The sequence below is a fragment of the Opisthocomus hoazin genome, chromosome 1 (genome assembly GCF_030867145.1).
Source record: "Opisthocomus hoazin isolate bOpiHoa1 chromosome 1, bOpiHoa1.hap1, whole genome shotgun sequence".
Taxonomy (NCBI): Eukaryota; Metazoa; Chordata; class Aves; order Opisthocomiformes; family Opisthocomidae; genus Opisthocomus; species Opisthocomus hoazin.
The window spans coordinates 3,650,086-3,665,819 of NC_134414.1; the positions used below are offsets into that span (position 1 = coordinate 3,650,086).

The following is a 15,734-nucleotide window of genomic DNA, read 5'->3' on the forward strand; positions in this document are numbered from 1 at the left end:
CTAAGTCATCCTGGTACGCTGTCTTTCTGTCACAAGCAGCCTGTGGCTTGTAATCGCACGCAGCCAGGAGGGAAACTCCTACCTGAGGCATGCGCTGACATGCAGCCTGCCAGCGGACGGAGCAGGCTCGGGCAGCGAGCAGGCAAACCCAGACAGCTTGTGGAGTGAAGATGTCAAACGTGAGTTTACCAAACTTCCGAAAACAAACGTTAACATCAAGAATGATGTTCCTGAAATCCTCGTTTCTGGGTGTCAGGAGGATGGGGCCAAGCTCTTTTCAGTGGTGCCCAGTGACAGGACAAGGGGCAATGGGCACAAACTGAGGCACAGGAAGTTCCGTCTGAAGATGAGGAAGAACTTCTTCCCTCTGGGGGTGACAGAGCCCTGGCCCAGGCTGCCCAGGGAGGTTGTGGAGTCTCCTTCTCTGGAGATATTCAAGACCCGCCTGGACAAGGTCCTGTGCAGCCTGCTGTAGGTGACCCTGCTTCGGCAGGAGGGTTGGACTAGATGACCCACAGAGGTCCCTTCCAACCCCTACTATTCTGTGATATTCTGTGATATTCTGAGCAGTTCTTGAGCGAAAAAGTGGCGATTGCTCGTACAGCGTTTTTCCCTCCGGTTTCCAATGGGATATCTGAAAGGGCTACAGACAGGTTAAAGGGTGTTTTCTGATGGCCGTGCTGCTAACAGCAGCTGGCAGCCCTGCATCCAGCGTTTCAAAGATGCTACTCACTTATCGTAAGATACTCCTCCCAGGGCAGGCGTTTCACACCAGCTCGTTCCAGTGTCTAGTCCTCCGTGCCAGCACGGTGTTGCCACGGCTGTAAGTGAATTCTCTGGGAGATAATTTACATTAGGCTACTTTTTTAATTATTTTTAATTAGTATAAATTTACATTAGGCTATATTTTTTTTTATTTTTAAGTAATTAGTATAAATTTTTGTTTGCTTTTCTTTGCGACTTGAATCCTGGACCTAAAGTCCTTTTTGTATCCTGTTAATTAGGATTAGGATCCTGTTGATTTTTTCACTGTTCACTGTCGGCAGAGCTTGTTCTCACACCTCCCATTAACCATGCCATGGGTTGGCTTAAAATCCTTAAATATCCCAGTGTGTTGTTACATGTGCCTTTACATTTGGGAATCGAGTATAATTTTGTAAGTTAGACGAAAAAGTGAAGATTTCCATATAGCTTTCCTCCACGTGAGAAATACAGAAGGGACGCAAGTGTTTCAGCCAGCCCAAAAGAGTCATCTTTATGATAAATTGTGACATGAATTTGTTTTTCAGATAGTTAAAAAAGGCTCCTTAAAGTGCAGAAATGTTGGTCGTGAAACGTACAGCAGGCTGTTCATCGTGGCTGCATCACGTAGCCATAATCTGTATTAGTCAGCCACTGTGTTGTAGTTATTGCTGGAGATTATTAATAGATCAGGAATTCAAAGATACATCTTAAAACGACTCTAAACGAGAAGTCAAACCAGTCTTTGAAAACGTTTGCTAAACACCCACAATCAGGCAAAAGGGGTTTTTTTTTTCCAGGTTTCTACCTTCTCTCCTCTGCCTCTCTCTTCCTTGTCTCTGGGGGTTTGGATTCAGGAGGATTTGGGTCCTTCCCAGTCTGAAAATCATGAGGTGCTTTTCATATAATGCATCGTGAACTCTGTTTTCTTTATCCCTTCACCTTTTGGGGCACGTTCACCTGCGTGTCCGTGCTTCCCTCTCCCCCACCTTGCAGCAAGGAAGTAAAATACTCCATATTTGTGGAAGAATGAGGAGTTGTTGCAACGTCTCCCGCTGCCTTTACGTGCCGTGCTGTAGGACCAGTGCTCGAGCTGCCTGCGGATGCCGTGAGCGTTACTGGAGGGCACCGGGTCCCGCAGCGCTGCTCTCCAGGGAGGAGAGGGGGAAACTGCAGCGGTGTGAGAAGATAGGAGGGAACGTAACAGGGCAGCTTCTGAAGCATCTGAGATACCTACGCTCAAATATGAGGAATAAACAAAGTATTTGGATTCCTAGTGCGTAGCCATAGCTGTGATTCACATCAGTGTGATGGAGACCTGTTAATCAGAGGTCAAGTTTGTTGTCCCAGACAAGGATAACTTATGCACAGAGGCTGGGTGGAGAAGGAAGAACCTGGTATGTGTACATATATACGTGGAGTATTCGTGCCTGTGTGTAAGTCTGAAGTTGAGGAAGAGGTAAGAGACAAGCTATGTGGTGAGTGAGAAGGGAGTGAGGTGGTGTTATCCTGAGCAGGGACGATTGGGGGGTGTTATCTGATGTACTGCAGAGCCTGTTTATCAGGAAAAGGGGTGGGGGAAGGAGGAGAAAAGGGGGTTTGTTGGTTTAGAGTAGCAAGTCTGCAGAAAAGAGGTCCTGGCAGAAATGGGGAGTTGATTCCTAAGGTAAGGGGGAGCACAATAATGCAGCAGGACAGGCAGCCCATCGGAGTCGTGGCTCACAGAATCACAGAATAGTAGGGGTTGGAAGGGACCTCTGTGGGTCATCTAGTCCAACCCTCCTGCTGAAGCAGGGTCACCTACAGTGCTGGGGATAATCCTTTGCTTCAGGAAGAAAGAAATCTCTGCAGGGAGAGCCTGGCCAGGACGAGCTTGTGGATGCTAAAGTCGACTTTGGTTGGTTAAAAGGGATCACGGAGTGATGGATTGTGCTGTTGGGAGGGAAGGAAGGAAAGTCTTTGCACTTTTCTGAAATCCACTTTTCTTATTACTGGACTTCCACCAGCTCAGGAATGGGTAGGGGATTTTCCAGGAAGATAAAGGGAGTCTGCGGGCACGGGAAGAGGCACACTTTAGAAGGCAGAGCGAAAAAGCCTTCGGCGCAGAAGGAGGATGGACCGTGCAGCAGGACGCAGCTTGGGGCTGCCCTGGCAGGTCGGCAGGGTTTCTGGTGCAGCCTTCAGGTTTGTGAAACGCGGTAGCACAGCATATGGCTGAAATAATGTTGCATCGTAGCCTTTTTGAATTGCCAGGGTGATAAAAGGTAGCAAGAAAAAAGAATGCAGTGGAATTAGAGAAAAGCAAAGGGGAACGTAGGGGAAGTATTGCTCATAGGGGATGAGACCAAAAAGGCTGCAAGTGCTTGGTGCCTTCTTTGGATCAGACTCCACAGATTGCAGGAATGTCTTAACAAAGCAAGGAGGTATCAGTAGGGGCTAACTATGCGGAGCAGAGTCGGAAGCCAGGAGGTAAAAGCAGATCTGCCCAGCACGGTGTGCGGGCAGCGGCTGTTCCATGTGCAGCAGGCAGGATCCCAGGGATCCGTATCCTTGTGTCCTAGAGCCTGGCGTTCCCTTGCACTTCTCATCCGCATTTGCACTTCGGCTGATAAACGGAATTCCAGCTTTGGGCCTCCCGTTGGCCATCGGAGGGTGAGGTAATCTCTTTGGGGCTTCTCCATCCCAAGGTGTCAGTGAAACAACGGGATTTCATATCGCCTGTAGGCTTCAGCGTGGGAATTGCTGTATCTAACCGCTTCATGTAGGTGATGCTGTCCGTATGTCTGCCAAATCGGGTGTCCTGTGTTGTACATTTAAAGACTAAAATCAAAATGTCATAGCTTGAATGAAACTACTGGTTTGGACATTTTTATTTGTAGTCTGATTATCTACGAGCAGACAAAAGCTTTTGTCTCTCTGTTTTAGAAAACAGCGTGGCAGAGAAGTCTTTGTCAAACCCTGGGCCGAACAGTGCCTTTGCTGTTTTGCAAAGAAGATAATACCCGTGGTATTTGTGTAGGGTGCACGAACGTGAAAGCGTTGTAGAAGCAAACCTGTTGAAGGAGAGAGGTGGTGGCTCTGCTCTCGAGTAGAGAAACGAAGACACAAAATTAAATGATGCAGCCAGACTCTTGGAAGACCACTTGTTGGCAACCAGGTGTGGGAGGTAAAACATTTTAAATACGCTGTCTCTTTTGTCGTTGTTTCCAGATGAGAGAGGAAAAACTACAAGAAGAAAAAGCTTCCGAGGATCTGATTCACAAGTTCATCCTAGATGACGTGGACGTAGGAAAAAGAAAAATGGAAGAACAACAGAAAAAAGATGAATCTTTAGTGCTTAAAGTGAACCAAGAGTGTGTAAGTAAGCTCGTGCTTCTCTTTCCTGTCCACATGGTAGACGCTGAAATGACCACATGGTAGGTGAAATGCTGCTGAGACGCGGTCCTGGAACAGGAACTAGTTCTTTCAAGACCTTGAGTAGCTGAGTGTCTCCTGTTCCTGCCCATTGAAACATCCTTTGACACAGGGAGCTTTCTAGGATGATTTGATTGACTCCGTTGTAGCCCTTGAAGGCCACGAGCTAACAGATGATAAAGATCCATGTTAATGAGAACCGACTTCTGAGGTTTGTTGTGACTATGGATGTTCTTGTAGAGGTTTCTGTCCCCCCTTTTACCCTCACTCATGACTGAAGGTGCAGCTCTTCCAAACATATTAATTAAATCTGTAGAGGTAACCGTTCTGCTTTGTGTATCGTTGGTCTTCAGGCATGTATGCATTTCTATCAACGTATCTCCATGAATCTTCCACGGTGTAGGTGTGCAGTACTGCAGTCCAGCAGATCCTTCGTGCTGAATTTTGCCTGTTTCTCATTTTGGTTGTGAGACTCTGCGGGAAATGCTCTTAAGATTTAAAGACTGACAGGCTAATATGGGGGTACTGAATAACATCCCGCAGTACCTTTCTTGTAGGATTTTCTCACGTTTCCTTGATCAATAAATTAACCTTCGTTGATGACTGACAGCTGTACATAGGAGCTGCGTGCTTGTTTTTGCATTATTTATGTTTTTGGGGCCAGCCTCTGAGCTGTTACGGCTCCAGTGAAGCGAGCCACACAAGCACGTGTATCTGCTGGCAGGTTGCCCTCTCAGTTTGTGTCCTCTAGGTGTGATCGGAACGGGAGCTTTTGAAATATTTAATAACTTTGCAAGAAAGCTTTATTTTCCAAGTGATTCTTTTTGTTGTACATGTCAGCTAACTCTTCCTTGATTGACTTCAGTTTCCTGAACGTCTCTCGGATTCAGAGAATGAAGAACCGTTCCAGGGCAAGCAAACACATCGGTCGGCTTTTGTTTCCAAGACCAGTGCCTACTCCTTTGCTTTCCTTTCAGGGTAAGATGCTGAGACTTTATTCAAGCCGATTAATGTCCGTTACAGATGTTCTTTTGACTGTTGTTCTCGACATACTTGAGATGCTTTACATTTAATTAAAATGGTTGTTCCAATCCAAAATAAGTAATATTTTTTCTGGAGTTTTAGAACAGACTAATTGGTAGATATAGCATCTATCTGATTACCTCCTACCTGTTGTAAAATGCTGGGGGTTAAGAAAGTTAGTGTTCATCTCATGAAGCAGAAAAATCATTCCCTGTAGATTGAAATTACAAAAATCATTAAAGTACCAAATTCTGTGTGAGGAACTCAAGAGTGCTGGGTCCCTCTCCAGCACAGGTGCTAAGAGGTAGCGCCAGCCCCGCACAGCTTATCAGTGAAAGCTGTTGCACGGGATCCAGTGGAGGCAGCTGAATAACCAAGTGTGTTTTCACATGAGAAGCACAGAGGTTTCTGTAGCATCCTCGTTAGCTCTGACCTCAATTAGTTATAAGCCGTAGGTGGAGGTGTCAGCGTGTTTGGTGCGGAGCCCTTGAACACAGACCCGGGCTCGGTGGTGGCTCTGAGATTCCTGGATCCTTTAGCCCTGAAGGTGTAGGAGGCATCTCTGCCAGCATTCCTGGATCCCTTTGCCCCAAGGGTGTAGGAGGCATCTCTGCCAGCATTCCTGGATCCCTTTGCCCCAAGGGTGTAGGAGGCATCTCTGCCAGCATTCCTGGATCCCTTTGCCCCAAGGGTGTAGGAGGCATCTCTGCCAGCATTCCTGGATCCCTTTGCCCACGGGCGTAGGAGGCATCTCTGCCAGCATTCCTGGATCCCTTTGCCCCAAGGGTGTAGGAGGTATCTCTACCAGCATTCCTAGATCCCTTTGCCCCGAGGGTGTAGGAGGCATCTCTGCCAGCATTCCTGGATCCCTTTGCCCCAAGGGTGTAGGAGGTATCTCTACCAGCATTCCTAGATCCCTTTGCCCCGAGGGTGTAGGAGGCATCTCTGCCAGCATTCCTGGATCCCTTTGCCCCAAGGGTGTAGGAGGTATCTCTGCCAGCATTCCTGGATCCCTTTGCCCACGGGCGTAGGAGGCATCTCTGCCAGCATTCCTGGATCCCTTTGCCCCAAGGGTGTAGGAGGTATCTCTACCAGCATTCCTAGATCCCTTTGCCCCGAGGGTGTAGGAGGCATCTCTGCCAGCATTCCTGGATCCCTTTGCCCCAAGGGTGTAGGAGGTATCTCTGCCAGCATTCCTGGATCCCTTTGCCCGCGGGTGTAGGAGGTATCTCTGCCAGCATTCCTGGATCCCTTTGCCCCGAGGGTGTAGGAGGCATCTCTGCCAGCATTCCTGGATCCCTTTGCCCCAAGGGTGTAGGAGGTATCTCTACCAGCATTCCTGGATCCCTTTGCCCGCGGGTGTAGGAGGCATCTCTGCCAGCCGGGCGCTGCCAAGGCGGATGCCTCCCCTGCAGGTGGCTGCTGGTTGGGCTGGTTGTTCCTCAGGTCACAAACAATCTCATGTTCACACGTCTGCTTTTCAGGAACCTGACCGCCAAGGTGGAAAGGAGTCAGAGCTGCAACGACACCATTCAGGAAAGATCAAAGAGCAGGCAGAGGTCAGCCCCAGCCAACAAAACAAAGGTACCGGCTGCGTCTGGAAACACGGGGTTTCTGTGTGTAAACATTCTTATCTGAGGTTGCACAGCGCCAGTAATCTTGGCGATATAAAATGCTGTGCTTGTGGCACTGCTAGTGCTGTGTTATCGCCGTGGGGCCAATCACTTCCTTGCAGCTCACAATAAAAACCGGCTAGGTTAGAAATTACCAAGCAGGAAAGCAGAGAGCTCACAGAGTTGTTTGTTAGCACTGGAGGGTAATTGGAAGCTGGAAGGGTACTCATCGTGCTTTTGTTTTGTCATTAATTTTCTTTTCAAGGCTGAATCCCCAGCCAATTAGATAGAAATCTTTCCACAGTTTGGAAAAAAATCCTCTCTCCCACCCCCTTCCTGTCCTGTTTTTTCCAAAGGTGTTTAAACAGAGCAAAACTCCTTGCTCTCCTGATGTTAGGATGCTCTTGCGCTTGCAGCGCCATGGGAAGAGCTGGCCTGGCCTTGCTTCCCCTCCCACCCAGCAGCCCAAATGAATTCACCGCCTCTGTTACCCTGTGCAACAGGCCTGGCTTTTCAGTGCGCTGCCAGCTTCAAAATGAGCGGCGATCACAAAGCACCGCAGGAGAACCTGACCCGGAGGTTCTTCAAGCTCTTCCAGCGATCGTCGCTGGGCACCTTCCACTGGCTGGAAGCTTTGCAAACACCTTGCCTTGCGCCGTGCCCGCCAGCACCACTGACCCTCCGGCCCTGCCAGCAGAAGCAGACTTGGCACACTCGCTCTTGTGCTAAGCTCTGTCTGCAGGGCCGTGCTCTGCCTCCTTTCTGATGCACCCATGGGATCCCGGCAGCTGGCAGCAGCAGATTCAGTGGCGAGGGCTGTGAATTCTCAGCCTGGAACAGCTCCGGCCCTAGGACGTTGCACCTCCTTCTCCTGACACCCGTCCTTCCTGGGCTCAGTTTCTTCCCAGATGGAGAAGGGGAGGGTTCAATTCCAGAGCTCCCCTGGGGAACAAAATCCTCTGCAAAGTGTGGCCAGCAGGTCGAGGGAGGTTCTCCTCACCCTCTACTCTGCCCTGGGGAGGCCCCATCTGCAGTGCTGTGTCCAGTTCTGGGCTCCCCAGTTCAAGAAAGATGAGGAGCTACTGGAGAGAGTCCAGCGCAGGGCTACGAGGATGAGGAGGGGACTGGAGCATCTCTCCTACGAGGAGAGGCTGAGGGAGCTGGGCTTGTTCAGCCTGGAGAAGAGAAGGCTGAGAGGGGACCTTAGAAATGCTTACAAATATCTTCAGGGTGGGGGTCAGGAGGACGGGGCCAGACTCTTTCCAGTGGTGCCCAGCGACAGGACAAGGGGCAATGGGCACAAACTGAAGCCGAGGAAGCTCCAGCTGAAGATGAGGAAGAACTTCTTCCCTCTGAGGGTGACGGAGCCCTGGCCCAGGCTGCCCAGGGAGGCTGTGGAGTCTCCGTCTCTGGAGATATTCAGGACCCACCTGGACGCGGTGCTGTGCAGCCTGCTCTGGGTGACCCTGCTTCGGCAGCGGGTTGGACTAGATGACCCACAGAGGTCCTTTCCAACCCCTGCCATGCTGGGATTCTGTAATCCTTTGGGAGGTCAGTTTGGCTGGGGGATGTCGCTTGGAAAACGGTAAGATCCCCACTGGGCACACTAAGTTGACCCCAGCGATCACTGAGCCACGCACCTCTGAGGTTATGGCCATGGACCGTGGTCCAGTTCCCATCGAAGCTGACAGGACTGAGCTCAAAGAAAGGGTCTATAATGGACCTGCCTCCTCAGGAGGTTTTTTTTAGGTAGATGTCGTATGCACCTGACCAATTAAGAGTTGCACTACAAGGGTGTCCCACAAACTTTCTTTGACCTCAAACTAAGCTTGTAGAAACAACTCTCTTTCAGGCTAAGCAGGGAAAGGCTCTCGTTCAAACTGGCTGCTGGATAAAATAATTTCACCGTAGAGAAGAAGAACACCATGTGCAGTTGTACACGAGCAGCTTTTATTTCTGATTTATTTGTGTCTGGATTCTGTCACGTTCCCAGTGTGGCAGCGTTAGGGGATGGTTTTGGAGATGATGACAAGAAGCGCTGCCCTTAAGCTCTGCTAGAGGCTGTGTCGGGCAGTGTCCAGCGTGGTGGCCACAGACACTCACCAAGGTTGTTCCACCAGTTTGCCTCAGGCACGTAAACACCTTTTCTCGTGACGTTTTGCAGCGCACTGTGTTAAACCTGGGCCAAGCATTTATTCTTTGTCTCCTACAGCTTGGTAGGGAGCAAAAAATGCTTTGTGGAGATCATTTCCCTTGGAGAGCGTGGCTTCCTTCAGCCGTGGTGGTGCAGTGCTTCTCGGCTTCTCCTCGTCTTGCCTTGCTTCAAGCATTTTGCCATCGGAGTGGTCGCCACTTGTGGCAAGAACAGCTCTCACACTGAAATAAATTTGAGACCCAGGTCGTGCTGGACTCCGGTGTCCTCTGCTGATGTTATCGGCCACAAAAGGTGCCGTGACCAGCAGAGGCTGCCACGGCTGTTCCAGAGAGCTCTCCGGCTGGTCTGCTGCAGGAGCGGAGCGTGGTAGCCTCACGGTCTCCTGTTGCCCTCTCGCGTGCTTGTCCATATTCTTCTCGATGACAGACTTTCTGAGCTGTGGTGCCTTGCCTTGCAGGTGCCACCCGTCACCAGCACGTCAACGCCACTGGTTGGAGTTTTGTCGTCCACCCAAAACAACCGCTGCCTCTCCGCCCCGGACCTGACGGCAGAGAAACGCCTGGTTCTCAACCCCATTTCATCCCTCTCGGTCCTGCACAAGCCAGAGCGATCCATCAGCCCCGAGAGCAACGACAGCATCTCGGAAGAGCTCAACCACTTCAAGCCCATCGTCTGCTCCCCGTGTACTCCTCCGAAGAGGCTTCCTGACGGCAGAGTCCTGAGCCCTCTCATTATCAAGTCCACCCCGAGAAACCTGAACCGGAGCCTGCAGAAGCCGACCACCTACGAGGCCAGTCCTAGAATACTGAAAAAATGGGAGCAGATATTTCAGGAGCGCCAGATCAAAAAGACTCTCTCTAAAGCGACCCTTACGTCCTTGGCTTCGGAGCCCGGGGAAGACGTTCTAGTTCCTGACATCACCAACTCCAGCGGTTGCACTAAAGAGCAGGCGCAGGATGATCACCTTCCGCCTGACGCAACAGGAGACCCTCGCCCCGAGCTGGATTTCTTTCCTTCCATCAGCGAAACGAAGCTGGGAAGAGGGAGCGAGAAGAACAGAGAGTCACAGGCCTTAACAACAGACGACAGCGCCGCCGAACCAGATGCGAGATCGAATGTCGCCTCCCTAAACACACGAGCGTCCGAAGTCCCTGACCTAAAAGTGAACGCCTTCATGGACACATCCTGTCTTAATCTTGGCCCGAAAATGCTGAGCAGAAGACTCATGGGCGTCGCTGCGTCGCTGCCTGACAACAGCACGCTCGGAGTCCCCGTCAAGACGTCGGGGAAAAAGCAGCTGAAATACCTGAACAACAGCGAGTTGATCAACGTCCAGAACAGCACCTGCAGTTCCGTAGAGAACCTCATCGGGGAACAGCCCCCGACGCTGAGACGGGGCCGGAAGAGACGCTGCAAAACGAAGCACTTGGAGCACAACGGCTCCGTCAAAAGACTGAGGCACGCGGCAGGGGAGGTGGGCTTGCCTCCGGAGGATCGCTTGGTGCGGGAGATGGAGCAGAAGCTCCAACAAGAGGAGGAGGACAGGAGGCTGGCCCTGCACCTGCAGCGGATTTTCGACAGCGAGAACAGGACAGTGGATAGGCGGAAAGTCAGAGTCGATCGGTATCTGCTGCGGTCGAAGAGCACTCTGGGTGCTAAGTAGCACTGGTGGACGATGTTGCCTTTCTAGAGGACGATGAGGTTTATCAGATTACCTTATAGGAAAACTATTTTTTTGTCATACTTCCACCCACACAATTGTTTTTTCATTTTGGTGGTAAGATGTTTGTAGGTCCAGTTCAGAGGGAAGCCAGAGTCCTTTCAGATTAACAGAAAGAGAGAACGAGAAAAAAAATCCTCTGGCCTTTCTGGTCCATTGGTCTGAAAGAAGCGTCCGTCGTCCCCGTGAATACACTGCAACGTCTCCGCGTGCAGTCGGTGACGGTTGGGTTCCCCAGCTGGGAGGGTTGCGTGAGCAGCACGCGGGGTCCGGGATAAGGATCTCATCCGTCCCTTGCCTCGCCGCTTCCACGTGCCGAGAGAAATCGGAGCTCTGCTCGCGGGAAGTGGGCTTTTTTCTGTCCTAGAAACAGGCTTCTCCTCTCTGCCTGCCCCGCTGCAGCTGGCTGTGGTGGTCAGACTGTTACTGGTGTCAGCGTGTTGGAACGACCTGGCATGGGGGCCGTTGGGGAGGGAGGCTGATCCGTATTTCTGCTAGAAGCACCAAATAGATCCACCCGTAGTACTTACAAATGAATGTATCTCCCTGTCTGCACCAGCAGTGCAGCTCATCGGTTACTTTCTTTAAGCAGAAAGCCAAACGCAGTGAAGAAAGACATAAAAATAAAAGCCTTATAGGTCCCTTCCAACCCAAACCATTCTGTGATTCTGTGAACGCGTACGCTCGTGGTAGCGACGCAGCAGAGAGCTCGGGGTAGGGCAGCTGGGAGCCGTGCTCTGGGCGCTGCGACCCGGGGAGCAAATGCAGCTTCTCCCCCGGTTCCTCGCTCTTCCAAGGCGAGAGGGTTGCCTGTTCATCTCGCTGACCTTGAAATCCAGAAAGGGAAACGCTGGCCGGGTGATTCCGGGACGGACGTTCTCCCTGCTGACGCGTAGCCTGCAGGTTCTTGCTCAGTTAAGCGATCTCTCGGCGTGCCAAGAGCTGTCCTCACACGTCCCAGCGCGGCCCGAGGAGGCATCCCAAGGTACCTGACGTGTCGCCGTCCTCTCGCAGGCACCCGGTGGCGTTGGTGGCGGAGCTGGGGCAGGCACACGGACGTGGGTGCTCGGGGCGATGGAAGCCCGCCCTGCGCCGAGCTGGCTGTCTTCAGGTTCGAACCACTAAGAAAGCTCAGGGGAGCGATGCACTAAAAATTTCCACTTAAAGGCGTGAAGTCGGGCACGGCAGCCTGGACCAGAGCTAGAGTGGAGCCTGGGCTTGGTGGAGTGTGTGTTGCCTGCCCAGATGTGGCCTTCAGCGGCTCTTCGTGTTTCCGACGCTCTTCCCCATCGTCCATTAACAGCACGATGATTTCATTGACCATTTCCAGCGCTCGGGCTCAAAAAACCATCGGCTCAACTCGATACTTGAAAGCTGCCTTGCAGAGTATTCACTGGGGACCCTCGGCGCCCGCCGGGACCTTCGTTGGCGATCTCGCTGACCCGTGTGCCAGATGGCGAGCGGTGTTTTGGGGATGTAACCGCAGCGCTGGGGGAAACGGGCCGTGACCCCACGGCGTGGAGGGCGGAGAGCCGACGCGTTGAAACAGACGGATCTGACCTAAGAGAACGGTCGTTGCCCGATTTCCTCGAGCTCAAAAACAGTTAAATTTCTCCCTCCATCTTAAATGGTTAAAAAAGAAAACGGGAGCTGGTTTTCTTTTTCTCTCCTTGCGTAACTGCAAGGACCCTGGCGCTTTTTTTCCTAATTGAACTGGATTTTTTTTTTAAAAAAAAAAAAGAAATCTTATATTTTAATGGATAAAATTTATATATTTTAAATACTATATTTCAACAGATTGATGCTTTCGTTTTGAGAAATCTTATAGCAATGATTCCGTAATATATATATATATCTCAATCTCTGTATCTCCTTAACACACAAACTACTGGATGTCGAAAGTCGTACCCAGGGCTGGCTAGACCTGGCCTGCTCTGCCTACCCGCTGCGGCTCGCGAGCGACGGCTTTCCGTGCCCTCGCGTGCGCCGCAGCCTCGTTAGGTGCTGATTGAAGCAGGCGCTTTTGACCCAAACCGAACCCTGCTCCTGTACCCAGCTGTGAACTGGAAGGAAATTAAAGTCATTAGAGCCTTGGCCGGACCTAGAAGAGCGGCGCAGAGAGAAGCAGCGATGGCCTGGATCTGCACTTTGCGGTGAAATAAGCTCGGGAGGGAAACCCACAGCTTCTACTTGGAATTCATGTCGTTTCTTCCCAAGATTTGGAGCTGAAGCGTGCACTTCCCAAGTGCATTTAGATTTCTAATTATTTTTCCAGGTCCCCTTCTCCCTGCCCCTTCCCCACGGTTAATCCCCTGAGCCCGAGTCAGACTTCCCCAAGCAGTTTCCTTCTTTCTCGTGGTGCTTGTGTGGGTTTCATCCAGGCTTGGGCTGCCGGGCGCTCTCTGAGCCAGCCTACACCACAAAAAACTAAATTCACATGCTGAATGTATCCTTTCTTTCCCCTCTTAAAATAGATTTCACAGTCCAGCGCACCAGGCCGGTGTCTTAAATATCTTCTTTTTGAAAGCTTACAGAACTATTCTGGTTTTTGTGTGTTAATTTCCTCTTTCTAAATCTGAGCTGGGCGGAAGTGCGGGAGGCACTGCCTGAGCGGGAGCTTGTCCCCAGCTGAAAAAAAAAACTTAAGGGGACCCCTCGCGCCCCCGACTTCCCAAACCTCGCCTTCGCTGGGCAGCCGGCTCCCCCCAAGGTGGGGAACCCCCGTCCTGAAGCATCACGCACGGCCCATTGCGTCGAAGGAGACCTTGGGGCGTGTGGTCGCAACTGGGGGTCACGGCAGCTTTCAGGAAAGCGTCGGGGCGGGATCGATCTTCTCTCACGGGGTTGTGCACCCACAGGTTTTCAGGCCGATGAAGCTGCCGGCTGCGTTTCCACGTTCCCTTCTCTATCTCTTTGCTTGAGGACTGGGGCAAACACGGGCCGTCTTCCAGCCGGCTCGCCTTGGAGCCTCTCATCTTCTTCCAGAGGTGGCAGAGAGGGACTGCCCTCGGCCGAAATCCACCCGAGGCGGCGTCGGGTTCGAGACTCGAGGCCACGTGAAGCTAGGATGAATGTTTTATTAATTTAACGCTCTGTAAGTTTGTGTGAGCTTGCAAAAAAAAAAAAAAGAAAAAAAGTAATTGTATATAATTACACTTAAAAGAGCAGGAATTCCCAGCCTCCGCTCTTCAAAGGTCAGGTATGACACTACCTTTGCCACAGATAACGCCGGCTGAGAAGTCAAATACCTCTTGCTGAACGGTGGATGCAGCACAAGATCCACGGAGGCCCTAGGACGGAACGGAGTATTTATTCGCACGTATTTGAAAATCGTTTCCAACCCCTCCTCCTTTCTGCAGCCGCCTTCTCTCCGTGAGGAAGGCAGTCCGGGACGGCTGCGGGACGGCGCGGACGTGTGAGCTTCCTCCCAAGACGTGAAGCTGTCTTCTCTTGGGAGAATTAAAAAAAAAAAACCAACAGGTCAAGAGGTAGCGGCGCCGGTAGCGCTGGAGGGGCTGGGGTGGGTTTGACGACAGGAGGACCGTGTCTGCCAAAGATGCCGCCGACTCCGGCAAGTTGCTTTCTGACCCTCTGGAGCTCTCTGCCCGGGAAAAGCCGTACGGAAAAGTTTGGAGCCAGTCAGATCAGAGAAATGAAGGAAAAGTGCCAAAAGAAGGGATCGTGCCAGATGATTGTATGATGTTGTTCTATATTGTCAGTATTTTTCTTCAAACGCTATTGTACATGCAGCGCACAGCAGTCATGAAGTGTAGCCTGAACAAGCGCTTCTTTGTGTTTTCTCAACGAAAGCAAAGGGGGAGGTTGAAGCCTTAAAGACTTATCACTGATCTTAAAACCAAGCCTTCAGCAACGCTCCGAGGACAGAGCCCAGGGCCGCGCCGGGAGCCTCCGACAGCCCCGTGCCGTCTCCCGGTCGTCCAGCGAAAAGCTGACAAGGAGCTTGTCGCGCCCACGCCGTGCGGGGAGGTGTTTGACAAAAACCCGGCCGCTCTCACCCGTCGGGAGACCCGAGACGGAAACTAACGGCTGTGGGACACGACGGTCTCACATGGCACCGTGATGGACACCCGCGGCACGTCCCTGTGGGTGGCAGCTGGGTAGAACTGGGACGTGACGCCGGTTGCCAGCGCGGGAGCCGGGACGATCCCCGCTCATCGCGCATGTCGGACACAAACCTTTCTCTTCCCCGTGTCTGTAAAAACACCGCGAAGCATCAGCTCTAGAATTAGCTCTTCACTATGCAAACGGGAAAACCTGCCGCTGGTTAACGAAGGGGGGGTTGCGTACGCCTCGTTTCCTTGGTGTTTGCTGTCAAACTGTTGAAAACAACTCTGGATGTTGCTACACTTTTGTTTTTTCCCCCGATAATGCTTTAAATCGTCGTGCTTTCGTGCCCTCCTCAGCTCGCCGGCGGAGCACCGGGGCGGGAAAAGACTTTCGGTTGTTTTGGGTCTCGGCTGAAGCAGCGTGGCTTCGTCTGAATGTTTTAAAAAGCGGTGGGGGGGGTCACTGAAGGACCGTTGACTTGCATGTGTAAAATGTGTGGGTAAAATGACATGCAGGCGTCTCTCATGTTGTGGCTTCTGTGATTCGGAACAGAGTAAACCCTGCTTGTGAAAATCCCAAACCAGAAATACGCCAACTGTGTACAAACAGCGCGTGCGTTCGGACAGCGAAGAGGACTTTTAACCGCGGGACAAAGGCCAGGGTTAAAACAGAATAAAAACCAGGTTCTGACAGTGAACTGCCTGTTTTCTGCCGGGGTTGCTGCGCTTGGGGACGAGCGGGACGCTGCTGCTGCCCGTCCCGGACGCGTTACCGTTGCCCCGGGCTGAGTGAGGGTTGTTGAGCAATGTTTTGCAGGGGGTGGAAAAAAGGCCAAGGTGAGTATATTGCCAGATTTCTCACGTAGGTGAGCAGCCAGTGGGGAGGGTAATGGGGTTATGGGAATGGAGGGGTAATGGTTTTAAACTAAAACAGGGTAGGTTTAGGCTGGATATAAGGAAGAAATTCTTTACAATGAGGGTTGTGAAACACTGGAACGGGT

At 51.6% G+C, this 15,734-nt stretch overlaps 1 protein-coding gene across 1 annotated transcript in view; it reads left to right on the forward strand.

Moving 5' to 3' along the window:
- Window positions 1–15,424, forward strand: part of RNF169 (ring finger protein 169) — a 36,897-nt gene extending 21,473 nt beyond the window's left edge. Inside the window, exons 3-6 of the mRNA XM_075414781.1 lie at window positions 3,952–4,098; window positions 5,021–5,133; window positions 6,663–6,762; window positions 9,404–15,424. Of these exons, the coding sequence (XP_075270896.1) occupies window positions 3,952–4,098; window positions 5,021–5,133; window positions 6,663–6,762; window positions 9,404–10,609 (1,566 nt within the window). The 3' untranslated portion in view covers window positions 10,610–15,424. The remainder of the gene's footprint in view (window positions 1–3,951; window positions 4,099–5,020; window positions 5,134–6,662; window positions 6,763–9,403) is intronic.
- Window positions 15,425–15,734: the final 310 nt, after the last annotated feature.